Raw genomic sequence first — 13,670 nt, 5'->3', positions numbered from 1 at the left:
GCTCTGTAATGGGCAGTGGCCTGTTCTGGCATGCAGACATGCTGACAGCTATCAGTGAAGTTGCTATCTCTTTATGAGCTCATTTTATACTTCTTACAGTAAACACACATCTTCATCAGGGAGTACATTATTTAGATGTCAGAAATGCCTCAGACTCCCCACCTCAAAGGTAGCATACTTCTGCACAGGTTTTCCACCTTTACCTCATTCACTCCCCCCTAGTCAGGAATAAAAGCTGACATTCGTAGAGGATTTAAGGTTTGCAAAATGTCTGATCTATATTAATTCATCTGATCCTCATAATCATCCTGTGAAATAAATACTACAGGTATCATTATCTCCATTTTATTCATGGGAAAGCCAAGGTGCAGAGTTAAGCAGCTTGTCAATGGTGATGCCACTAACTAGTAAGTACCAAAGATAGGATATGAACCCAGATTTCTCCTGATTCCCAATCTTGGGTTCTTTACATTATACCATACTTCCTCTCAATAAAGAGCTTCCTGCTCTGCCCCCAGGCCTCAAATAACATTGTTTTTTTTTTTTGCCTCTTCTTAATGCTTTCATCATGCTCTATAATGCATTAAATATCTCTGTTGTGTCTTTTTTTTTTTTTACTTTAGGCAATTGGGTTTAAGTGACTTGCCCACGGTCATACAGCTAGTAAGTGTCAAGTGTTTGATCTGAGGTCAGATTTGAACTCAGGTCCTCCTGACTTCAGGGCTGGTGCTCTATCCACTGTATCACCTAGCTGCCCCCTCTGTTGTGTGTTATGGGCAGCTAGGTGGCACAGTGGATAGAATGCCCAGACCGGAGTTAGGAAGACTCATATTCCCAAGTTCAAATCTGGCCTCAGACACTTAATAGCTGTGTGACTCTGAGCAAGTTGCTTAACCCTGTTTGCCTTGGTTTCCTCATCTTTAAAATGAGCTGGAGAAGGAAATGCCAAGAAAACCCCAAAAGGGGTCACAAAGAGTTAGACAGGACTGAAAAATGACTAAACAGCAACAAATCATGTCTTATATCCCAACTAGAATATAAATTCAGTGAGGGCAGGGACTATATCTTAGGTAAAATTCTCCATCTCCACATGCACACTCTACCACACACAGCTAGCAGAATATTTATTACACATTAAATGCTCAATTGCTTAATACATGTATGTCGAATTGAATTGAAAGTCACCCAAAGCCTGAAATTCTATCTGTGTGAGCCTGAGCAAGTCCCAGAGCCTATTTCAGGGATATGCTGGTTAATGTTTTAACATTTGGGTTCTAGAGGAGGGGGGAGGATTTATGCACATACTTTCAAGTTTAATGTACATTATTAGCACTTTTTTAACTCTAGATAATCAACAAAACAAAAATCAAGCCCTGATCCAGAAGGCTCATTTCCAAAGTGAAAATGCTCACAATCAGGATTTAATCTTTCAAACCTGTTAGAACTGGCTTAGGTATACCCCTGGCCTATTTGCTCAGTTTTTAATCAAAGAAATTGGACAAGATGACCTTTGAACTCCATTCTACCTCTAAAGCTATAATCCTAAATCAGGCAGGGTGGTGGAGTGATTAGAAGAGCAGTGATAGAGTCAGTGCTTCCTTTCACACATGAAAATTATATTAGCTAACACAGCACTCTTTAAGGTTTTCCATGTGCTTTACATATATTCTACTTGAGCCTCACAACAATCCTGGGAAATAAGTTATTATTATCATCCCTATTTCTCAGGGATCCAGACAGGTTTAACAACTTGCTCAGGTGCACACAGTTAATAAATTTCTAGGATCTGAAGCCGAGTTTTCCTCACTCCAAGACTAGTGTCTTTATCCACTATATTAGCTACCTCTCTATCTCACCTACTTAGTTGGTCTATGGATAGAACTATAATCAAGTGATAATTAGTCATAATGGATCGTGAAGGCAAAGAATCTACATCAATGAAGAGTTTAGAAAGCTAATTTCAGATTCATTAACATGAACGTTCTTAGAGAAGGAATGCTAGTTCCAGAGACAACCGATTTGATAGAAGAGTAATTACTGGTGGATTGGGAAAAGGATCATTATATTTGCTAAAACTTCACATTTCCCCACCAGATTGCTCTCCTCTGCACTTTTCTATCATGCCCCCAAAAGCTCTTCAACCTGGAAGATCATTTAAGTCCTGGAGCTCACACCTCAGAAGTACCCTCCTGGCCACTGGGGCTCTTCTTTCTAATTGTATGGCTTTTCCAAGAATTTTCATTTAGGAAGGGTACTCAGGCCAGCCATCTCTTTATTTCCTATGAGGTCACACTTCTCATGACTTCTCCCTCACTTCTACTCCCTTTTCTGTTTTTTTGTTTGCTTTTAACGTGTAGTCTTCACCATTAAAATTGAAGCTACTTAAGGGCAAGGGTTGTTTTTGTTTGTTTAGGGTTTTTTTGTTTGTTTATATTTATATTCCCAGCACTTAGTACAATATCTAGTACATAGGAAGTATTTAATAACTGCTTTCAAACTTTTAACTTTGCTCATCGAGTGTAACTAACTGACCTGCTTAGAGCTTTGAGGTATTTTTCCCAGAATTTTTGGATGGTTGTTAGTCACATTAGCAGAATAAATATAAAAAAACAAAAATGCATAAGAAATGTCACACTGGATTACTATCCAGAATGAAAGAGGTATTCTGTCCTAGCAGAATTGCATCTGGAGTAACGTGTTCAGATCTAGGTAATATAATTAGGGGAGGGGGACATTATGAAACTGAATCATAGGTTTGCATTTAGAAGAGATTTTTGAAATCCCACAGTCCAGCCTCTTCATGTGAGGAAATTTAATTCAATGGAGGTTAAATAACTTTAGCAAAGCCTCAGAGGTGTTTAAAGCAGGATATCCCAATCTAGGACCTCAGAATCCAAGACTAGTATTTTTTCCTTTATTCCATGATGAATATCATATAAAGACTGGTTGAATAAACTGGCAAAGTTGAGCCTGGAGAACAGAAGAGTAACGTTCAAATATCTGAATGGTCCCATAAAAGAAAGATCAGAATTCTTCTATATGGTTACAGGATACAGAACTAAAAAGTTCCAGAGAGGCAAATTTCAGCTCAAACCAAGAAAGATTTTCTAGAGTTATCCCAATGTAAAGTGGACCACCTTTAAAGAAAATGAATTTCACATCACTGGAGGTTGGCTGACCACTTAGACAGGATTTTATTGAAAAAGATTAATGCTTTAGGCAGGAGGCAGATCAAATGACTCCTAAGGTCACAGCCAACCTTAGAAATTTATTATTATTTAATCCATCTAATGGACCATTTGGCTCAGCACTCTGTCTTCAACAGTAACCCAGAGAGACATTTTGTGGTTGTTAAAGGCTGTTATCCTCCATGGCACTACTCTCTCATAGATTAGGGACATAATCTAATCACTTCTTCCAGTATCTTCTTGAATGACTGAGTATGGCACAGTAACTAAGAAAAACAATTGAGGCCTAGCTCCACAAAATCCCTCATATCTGACCACTTTTCTCTACTCATATACCACCTGTTTTTAGGCTATGACCACCTCTTGCCTAGACTATTTCAACTGCCTCCTAGTTTGTCTCTCTCTTCACTCTAGGCCTTCATTCACACAGCTTCCCAGCTGATGTTCCTTAAGTACAGACCTGACCAAATGATTTCCCTACCCAAAAAATGTCATTGGCTCCCTATTGCCATTAAGATATAATATGAATTCTGTTTAGCTTTTAAAGCCCTTCACAACCTGCCCCCAACCTATCGTTCCAGCCTCATTATGCATTACTCCCCTTCCCACATTTTATGATCTAACAAACTGTCCTTCTGTTTCCCACACAAGACACTATTTCCCATCTCTATGCCTTTAAATTCCCCAAAATTTACTCCTTCCTTACTGTTACCTCATAGAATCCCTCTCTTCTGTCCAGACGCAGTGCTCTCCATCCCTAACTCCCTTATATTTAACTGTTTGATTTTAATCAGGCTTTTCAGTCGCTTCTGACTCTTCGTGACCCTATTTGGGGTTTTCTTGGCAAAGATACTGGAGTGGTTTGCCATTTCCTTCATTTTACAGATAAGGAAACTGAGGCCAACAGGGTTACATGACTTGCCCAGGATCACACAGCTAGTAAGTGTCTGTGACCAGATTTGAACTCAGGAAGATCAGTCTACCTGACTCCAGACTATCCACTGTGCCACCTAGCGGCCCAGTATTTAACTACCTTGTGTTTCTGCTTCTATTCATTCTATGTCTTTCTATATATGTGAATGGTGTTCCCACAGATAGAATGTAAGTTCTTTGAGAGCAGGCATTTTACAATCTTTGGCCTTGCCTCCTTAAAGCCTAGTGTCTGGTACACACTAAGTGCTTAATAAATGCTTATTGATTGACTATAAATTATGATGTGTGACTAAGCAAAATCCTGTCAATGTCTTTGGATCTACTAGCTAAATCATAAGAAGCAGGTACCTAAATCTGAAAAACATCTTATCTACTAGTTCTGGATTCAAAGCTCAGGGAAGAATGAAGGACATACCACAAAGAATGAGGAGAGGAGGCAGAATTGGTCTTGGTAAGCAGTTGAAGCCCTAACCCACAGTTCTACTCTAGATCCTTCAAGGAAGCCCAGAAGGACAAATTAGATCATCCACTATGTAGTATGAACCAGCACAAGAATTTCACCTCACCCAGCAAATCTGGAGCATTCTCTCTTAAGGCTAAGGAATGGTTCCAAATGAACATAGCAACTTAAAAGCTCACCTGAAGTTTCAAACTCAAACTCCACCTGAGCAGGGATTGCTCATGGAAGCCTACTCCAAACCTGAGAATAACTTAACAGAGAGTCATCTAGACTAGGAAAGATATTTCAGCAGGTACAGGTGAAGTGATTTGGCTTAAAGGTGAAATGAGTAACTTCTCATTAGAATAAATGATCCACTGCACAGCATTAAGAAAGTCCTTCTGAATAGGGACTAGAGAAGTTCTCCACATCCTTAAATATCTCCTGGAAGGCTGGACTGTGAAGCACGTGGCCAAGCCCAGCTGCAAACCCTGGGGAAGCAGCCGTGGGTCTTATGAAATGAGAGGCCTCAGAGGTTTCCCAGCTGATTTCTGTTGAAGTGTGCACCTGAAGCAAGGCCCTTCTTCTGGGTACAAAAAGCCCTTCTGAAGGTAAAAAAGTTTGAGGAGTAAGGAGAAAACAAGAAGAGGATTGTGATAGACAGATGCTGAAATGCTGTGGATTTTACTTTTTGCTCTCTTCTCTTTTGTTTGGGGGAGTCTGGGAGAGACTGAAGAGTTGGAACATCGTGGCACATTCTCTTGTGGACTAAGGAGTTTTCAGTTTACACTTCCTCTTCTAAGTCAGTATGGAAAGAACCCTGGACTAATAGCTTGGGGTAAGGATGAAAAAACAAAAAAACACCTAACTTGGGGTAAGAATAGTTGAGCAAAAAAAGGCTTTCTTTCCTTCTGATCCTAAAACTACATGATCTTCTCCTTCCTCTACCATCCCTCCCTCCCCAGATCTCTGGGGTAGTTAACAACTCTAAAGGAAACAGATGAATATCCCAACTCTGAACATACTTTAAGGACTTATCGTGGAGTCTTTCATCCCTCTCTCTTCTAACCCTTCTGTCCTTAGAATGCTTGTGAACCTCTCATGTTAACAGACATTCACATACTGACCTCTTGAGCTGCTCCCTTTTCAGACAATCAAGGGACGCTGCACTCTCTGCAGAATGATTCAAGCTGTGGGACTTGGATCACCTACAGCTCACTTGAGTCTATCCAGCTAGAAGCTTCCTATTCTGGATGTTATGTGACCAAATGGGTGAGTGGGGCCAGCCTAGAGTAAAGCCCTTAATGTTCTTTGCATCAGTATTTCTGCTATTTATTTACTGTCCTGGCCTGCCTGTCTCTCCAGGATACCTTTTATGTAATGCCAATTGGGGTCTCGGGCCTAGATGCAGATGGAAGTAAGACTGTTCACAAGGTGAAGGCGGTCAAGTGTTCATTCACTCTGCCAGGTAAAGGCTTGTAGGATCTGTATTTAAAGTGACAAAGATGACTATAAGTCCACTTGTGTGGTTATAAAAAGTCTACTTCATTCCCTTTCTACTCTTAACTTAAAAACATGTCAGCTAAGGGTCCAGGAAGCATGGCCTTATGGATAAGGGCCAATTCCATCTATGAGAGATGACATATCAATATTGGAGGTTACAATATGACCCTAGGTTCTCCAGGATCCAAGAAAATCAACGCCTGTATAGATATGGCAGAGAAGAGAAAATAACCTGGCTAGACTCCTTGAAAGCATACTTCCTTCCCTATCTTCCTCTCTCTGCTTTGCTAGCCGAGTATAGGTGCATCCTTGTACTTGGCAGAAGCAGTCTCTAATTTTGTCTGCTGTGGAGCACTAGTGGTTCATATCAAGTGATTATGAGGTTTGCATAAGCCTATCCAGGTGTTCCCTGAATGAAAGAAAACAATAGAAAATAAACCTGTCGTCAACTTAAGACAACTGTTGTAAGTGTTCCTTAGATCATGCTCTAAAGTTCAGACTTGTGTAACTTCACCTCTCTCTGAAACAAGCCCTAGATGCTCCAGGTCTTGACCTGTGCGATGTCAAAGCTCAAGACAGGCTGTCCTGTGCTGTTTCATCCATCACCAAAGGAGACTGTGAGAACCTAGGCTGCTGCTATAGCTCTGAAGATGAAGTAAATCCTTGCTACTACGGAAACACAGGTATGTAGTGACCTTTTGTTTCCTTTCTGGTTACTAGGTGCAACCAGCTAGGGAGAGTACAAGGCTTGTAACTTAATCTGGGCTGACTTGTGGCATGCTAATTGTTTGGGAATGGAAAATGGCACAGAACAATTGTCATCTGTGTGATACACCGCCCTGCTGACTTGAGCTATTTCTTGGCCTTATTTGATTCTGAACCCTCAAAGTTTCTTGCTACTCTTTCTCCTTTCTTCACTCCTTGGGTAAGGTACAGGCTCCTTGAAAACAAAGAATGGCCTGTGTTCCCAGTGCTTGGCACATAGCAAGCACTTAATGAAGTCTTTATCAAGTGGATTTCCCTAGAAGTTATTGACAAGTACCATAATCTAAATAAAATGCTAATTTCAGCATATCTATTTTGTGGAGTAGAACATGTACTTGGGATTGGTTTAGATGGTAACCTGTTCTGTATGAAACCAAAGTATATTATGGAGATTCCCTTTCAGCTAATTTAATGCCAATTTTCTTTTCTTTTATCTCGTTTGACTTCATATGCACGTATCCCTCCTAAAGAAGATTGAAGGAGGCAAGCCGCAGCAGGTCATCAAAAAATGTGGCTCCACCCCTTAACAACCCTATTCTTTCTTGAACTAGTTTATCAGCTAACTCAGAAAAGCAGAAGACATACAAAATCAGCAATTATTTTAGGCTCTGTTCCTCTGCTAGACCAAGAATGAGTCTCTGACTTAAGTTTTCCTCCCTTTCTTTTCAGTGACTGCCCAGTGTACTCCAGATGGCCAATTGTCTGTTGCTGTTTCTCAGAACGTGACTCGGCCATCATTGCTTTTGGATTCAGTACGTTTGGTTTCTGGACTGGATGCTAAATGTGATCCCGTGGAAAAAACTGATGCCTTTGTCCTGTTCCAGTTCCCACTCTCTGCCTGTGGCACCATCTTACAGGTGAGAAGGTAAAGAGATGACCAGGCTAGCTCTGTAGGGTAGGTGGGAGAGACTCAATGAAGAGTACATGAAGTGCTGAATTGGAGCAAAAATTAAAAAAAAAAATACATGGCCCCCCAAAGTAGTCTTATGGTCACCTTTGCTAAAATACAAAGGGTGACAAATGGGGACTAGAAAAACGGCGCCTTCAGAACATGTCTTGGGACAAGTTTTCTGAACTGAAACGCTGCCAAAAAAAGTATGAACAAAAGTATATGTTCAAGGACTGACAAAACAGTCACTTCTACCTTTCCCTTTCATGTTTTTAAAATCTAATTTTGAAGCAAGGCCAACCAAGGTGGATCTCTGCTCCCTGGTCATTTGTTTCTATTATTGCTATTTTACCTCTAACCTTCCTAGGCTATTTTCATATATTTTAAATAAGACTTTTATAAAAGAATACAAAGAAAGCAAAACTACCTAAAAGGATAGAAATAATAAAAAGGTTCAAAGCAAACTGGCATTAACCAGCCAGTGACCAGTTTGATCGTAAGTAAATGGCTTTACCCATTAATTTCAGATGATTGATAACCAGGCAATATATAAGAATGAGCTACTGGCATCTAGGGATGTGAGAAACTGGACCCATGGGTCAATCACTAGGGATAGCATCTTCAGGTATGATTTTGATAACTATTGTATATTTTTTCTTGTTTTGTTTAAATATGAAGTCATTTTTACTGACATAATTAATTTGAGGAGTATATTTCTTCCTAACTATCCCTCTGCTATGTAACCCCTAAACTTCTGGGCTAGGGAAACAAATGAATACCTATCAAAGGGAATTTTTTTCCCCCCAAGAACAATTGTAGATAATTCCATAGCAAAGACTGGCCTATTGTTGGCTAAGCCCTCTCTTCTTCCATTTAGGCTTCATATCAGCTGTAGCTATTCCATAAAAGGTGACATGGTCCCAGCTACTATCCAGGTTGTCACCCTCTCCCCACTACTTCCTGTTACCAAGCCAGGGCCTCTGGCTCTGGAAATGCAAATTGCTAAAGGTAAGGTCACCCTTTTGGGCAAAATGGGTTTGTTGTTTGTTTGTTTGTTTGTTTTCTCTTCTACCTGAAGAATCTAGAAGCTTTGCATCCAGGTTGGGGCATGAGATCCTACAACTCAGATAACCTACTTGCAAGATAAACTTGTGCTTCACAAGACAATCTTTGTGCCTTTGCAGTAAACCTAGCTTTGAGTACCTCAATCAAAGCATTCTGTAACCATGACTCTTGGCTCTTTTAGTCTCATTTATGTCAACCATTAAAATTTATAAAGCACTTTGCATGTGCTATCTTATCCAATCCTCACAACAACCTGGAAAGTAATGCTACTTTCTCCTGTTTTACAGATGAGAAACTAAGGCTGAGAAAAGTTAAATGATTTGCCCAGGTTCCTATAGCTAGCAAGTTTCTGAGGCAGGATTTGAACTTGGGTCATCTTGACTCCAAGTCCAGCACTCTACCTACTTCCTCGCTTTACCAAACAAAGTTTTGTCTCTTGCTTACAGAAGAGCACTATAGTTCCTACTATGTGGCCACTGAATACCCAGTAACAAAGCTACTTCGGCAGCCAATTCATGTGGAGGTTCGGATCCTAAGAAGAACAGACCCAAACCTGGTTCTACTTCTACACCATTGTTGGGCAACCCCCAGTACCAATTCTCTGTATCCAATACAATGGCCCATCCTAGTGAAGGGGTAAGTGGCTGCTTGAAGGCTTCAGCCTGGGAAGTGTGGAGAAAACGCCTACCCTGATCCTTTCTGGTCTTTTTTTAGATGCCCCTATGAAGGAGATAACTACTCGACAAAGATGGTATCCATGTCAACAAATTCAACAAGGTTTCCTTCTCACTACAAGCGTTTCACCATATATACCTTTGCCTTTGTGGATTCTACTTTTAAAAAGGCACTCATGGGACCGGTAGGATGTCTTTCTCTCTTGCTCATGACCTCGAATGTAAGAATGTCTAACCCTACATTTGCTCCTTCAAAATGGAGCATACTGATAGCTGATAAATTGCACCTAGGTAAAATGGCTCTAATTAGCAAAGGAGTCTTCCCAGTCTTTTAATCCATCAGTGGATTTTACATATATTTATATATTTGTGTGTACATATATAATGTAGACATACAGACAAATAGATATTTGACAGGTAGAGATATATAATCACTTTGTTTAGACCAACATTTTATATTAATTTGGAGTGTTTATCTTACAGTATAAAGCCCATAAGCATATTGCTAAACAACCTTCTTTAGCCTAGTTCAGTACTTGGCAAAGAGGTATTTTAACAATCTTATTTCTCTCTTCGAATTGTGTATTTTAATTTTTGGAGGACCTAAATTCTCTAAGGCATCTTGAGCTGCATAACCAGCCTCCTTTAGCAACTCCTTTCTAACAGATCAAAAGGGTATAACCATGGGTCTCTCTCTAGGTATATCTACACTGCAGTGCTTCAGTCTGCCAGCCCTTGGGGGCAGACTCCTGTACAGTAACCTGCCCTGTGGCACCTAGTAAGTATTTAGAGCTATCGACTTTCCCTTCTTGCTTCAGAGGCTTATTTAAAGCAATAGAGGATTTCACAGGAATGAACCCAGGCATCTAGATCCAGTCCTTGCCTTAAATAACTCGCACATCTTTTATATGAACCTGTCAAATGACAAAGCCAAAATCAAAGATCTCTATTTGTTATCTTGGTACATAGCTCCCAGTGCTAACCAACTCCCACCACATGTAAATCCAACAGGTGACAGTGGCACTTTGTTGTGGTCAACAGAAATCTGCTCATCTGCCTATATTTCTACAACCCCTTATATAAATCTGCTCTGCCTCCCGTGTGTCACCCCACCCAAGTTATAGTTTAGGGGCAACAGACTTTTTTTTTTTAAACCTCCTGTACTATTATCTAACTGGGCTGTCTTGGTTCTTTCCAGAATAAATATTATAAATGTGCTTTTTTTTTTTTTTAATTCTACCCTTCCTTTCCTTAGGAAAAAGGAGGAACTCTGAGACCCATCCTTGGAACAAGACTTCAAATGTTTCTAGCAAGGGGCCTATCTTTTTCCTTCAAGATGCTGAGGACTCTCCTCAGTCAGGTGAGGGTCAACTCCATTGTACCTTCCTCTGATTTTTCTGCTCTGAAAACCTAGACTTGAATTTGTATCCTAGATCATATTCACATGTCTAGGATTTAGCACAGTGCTCTGCCCCATATTAAGTAAGTTAGTAAATGGTTTTTCACCTATTAGATTGAGATAAATTGATTGTCTAGCCAGCTTCTACCTGGACCCCTTACTTTACCATGCTCATAGGCCTTAAAAGATAAGACGGTTGATCTAAGATTAAAGTAGTAACTGTCAAATCTTGAACCCAGAACTAGGGAGAAGAGAACATGATATTTAGTCATAATTTAGGGATTTTATGTTCCTTGCACATTACTGTCATAATCTGAGGACAAGTTTTTTGCATCTGTAGGATACAGTTCTCACTCTTAACATGGATGAATGGAGGACTGTCTCTAAAATCACAGCCCACCCATTTATTATAAGTACCTTTAATTGGTGCCAGCACAATTTCTAAACAATAATTTCTTCCACAGGTTCAGTCCTGGACATAAGAACACTCTGGCTTATTTTATCTGGGACCCTAATTGTAGCAGTACTGTTGATGACCTTCCTCGTGCTGAGGAGACGAAAATAAGATTCCAGCAATAAAAATTATACTTCTTTGTGGTCAAGTTCTGATCTCTAAGCTGATTGCTTAAATTTGGGACCCTTTGATCTGATTGGCCTCCACTCTAACATGCCCGAGCCACTGCTCTACCCTACCTCAACCCATCTTTCCCTTGGTTGTATAATGGGGCAACAGGTATATTCCTACAATGAATACCTCTAACTTTCTCTATCCCAGAATAGTCCCACTTTAGTACACCCAGGACTAATCTATTCACTACTCGACTTGCTTATAAAGATGTAAAAGCAAAGCCTCTTCAAAAATTAAGCTGACAACATTCTGAGCTTCTTAGATCTACCCTGCCAGTTCTTACACGTGAAAGACTTGCCTACTTAGCCTGGAGAAAGCACTTGTTCTGCCTCAGCAGGGGGCTATGTGGTGTCTTTAGGAGTGGGAGAGAAGAGGAGGGTGTTCTAGAAGGACTTTAGATAAGTAGCATGTACCTGAGAGCAAAGGTTCAGACTGAAGAAAGGTTGTTAGCAAAGCAGGAACCTATTTTTCGATAAACATTCTCTTTATAATGTCCAGCACAATGGGGGCAGGGGGAGGCAGAGGTGGGGAGGGATCGGCAGCCAGGATGGAAGGAAAAAAACCCCACTCAGAAAATGGCACTGCAGGAGCCAAGGTAATAATAAGCAGTCTACCAGGTGTCTACATTTAAAAGTACAAGGATATGTTTGAGGCCACAAATGAGGAAATAGGAAAACCTTTGTTAACTTCTGAAGGAGAAAGGTCTCTCCATTTGTGCCCTTGATCCCGTCTCCTACAAGGTTGCAGTTGCGATCATTCCTCTCCTTTTGCATTCTTCAGTCTCTTTGCTGCCTCCAACACACCCAACTCTCTTATCCCCAAATGTCACTGGACCCTGCCATGTCCTTAAACTCATGCCACATGTCCCATCATGGCTAAACTCCTATAGAAAAAGCTCTCTATGCTCTGCCTTTGTTCCCTCACATACCATTCTCCTCTTGGTCACTTGCATTTTACCTAGGACTCGCCAGGAAACTGCTCCTGCTGGGTCCGACGTGATATCTTAATTGGTCTCAGCTCTCCTTAGCTCAATCTGTACCATTCCCTACTAACCTTTCTCTAGACTGTTGTAATTCCCCTCTCCTGTTTCTCTCAGTTTTGGGGGGATTTTTGTTTTTGTTTTGCTGGATTATCTTTGCTTGTTTTACGTGTGGATATGCTCTGGGGTTCTGGCTTGGGTCCCTGCTCTCTTAACCTCATGGTGATCTCAGTTTCTAAGAGCTAAAAATTATAATAGCAACATTTATATAGTGCTTTAAAGTTTTGCAAATCACTTTACAAATATCCCATATCAACCTTATGGGGGGGGGAAGCTGGGGCAGGAAACATAGGTGCTATTATGAAATGCACAAAACAGGGCTAGAAAAACTAATTGAATTTCAAATACATTGAACTATATCACAATATTTTTAAAAGTTAGTGTGCTTTTTTCACTTTCATTTTTTATTCAAGTCTTCATAAAATTACTAATATGGAAACATTTTGCTTAATTGCACATGTATAACCTAGATTTGATTGCTTGACCTCTCAGGAAGGAGACAGTGGAAGGACTGAACTCAGAACTCAAAACTTTAAAAAAATGGAAAAAATTAATGGATCCCACGTTAAGAACCTCTTTACTAACTTATTTCTATTAAGAGTAACATTGTCCTTTCACTCTTCAATCTTCCTTGATACTTCCCCTGTACCCACCTATTGGTGAATTACCAAATCTTGTCAATTTTCACATCTGTCCCCTTTACTTACTTGCAAGACCTCCCCCTACCATATCAGGTTCAAAGCCCCTCTCACCTGAACTGCTCCAATAGTTATCGCCTTGACTTCAGTTTTTCCTTTCTCCAAATTATCTTCCTCATGGCTGCCAATCAATTGCCAAATTGATGACAACAAAGGCTTTACCTTGTCAATTTCCTGCTCAAAAAGCTTATATTGCTTCTATGATGGAAAAACCAACTCTTCATTTGGGATTTAAAACCCTTCACAGTCTGGTTCAGTCTCTTTTTCATACTTTACATCACCCCGATCACACACTAGCAACATTCAATTAATAACACTAACAAATAATTTTCCATGTTTTGTATCCATGTTTTTGCATGTGTATTTGCTGTTCCCCACAAGTAGAATGTTCTCCTTTCTTACCTCTATTTCTCAAATTTTCTTTTTGTTTTTGTTGCTGTTATTCGGTTG

The 13,670-nt window shown here is 40.2% G+C and overlaps 1 protein-coding gene across 1 annotated transcript; it reads left to right on the top strand.

Moving 5' to 3' along the window:
- Nucleotides 1–5,089: 5,089 nt before the first annotated feature.
- Nucleotides 5,090–11,422, top strand: ZP4 (zona pellucida glycoprotein 4). The gene is made up of 12 exons (XM_021000482.2): nt 5,090–5,398; nt 5,711–5,832; nt 5,926–6,028; nt 6,594–6,746; nt 7,498–7,685; nt 8,245–8,342; nt 8,595–8,725; nt 9,229–9,418; nt 9,497–9,641; nt 10,156–10,234; nt 10,712–10,816; nt 11,320–11,422. The coding sequence occupies exons 1-12, from the start codon at nt 5,233–5,235 to the stop codon at nt 11,418–11,420; spliced, it is 1,581 nt and encodes a 526-aa protein (XP_020856141.1). The 5' UTR covers nt 5,090–5,232; the 3' UTR covers nt 11,421–11,422.
- Nucleotides 11,423–13,670: the final 2,248 nt, after the last annotated feature.

The sequence above is a fragment of the Phascolarctos cinereus genome, unplaced genomic scaffold (assembly GCF_003287225.1).
Source record: "Phascolarctos cinereus isolate Bilbo 61053 unplaced genomic scaffold, phaCin_HiC Scaffold_5;HRSCAF=322, whole genome shotgun sequence".
Lineage (NCBI taxonomy): Eukaryota > Metazoa > Chordata > Mammalia > Diprotodontia > Phascolarctidae > Phascolarctos > Phascolarctos cinereus.
The sequence above is the reverse complement of the archived record's forward strand: the minus strand, read 5'-3'. Positions and strand labels throughout refer to the sequence as shown.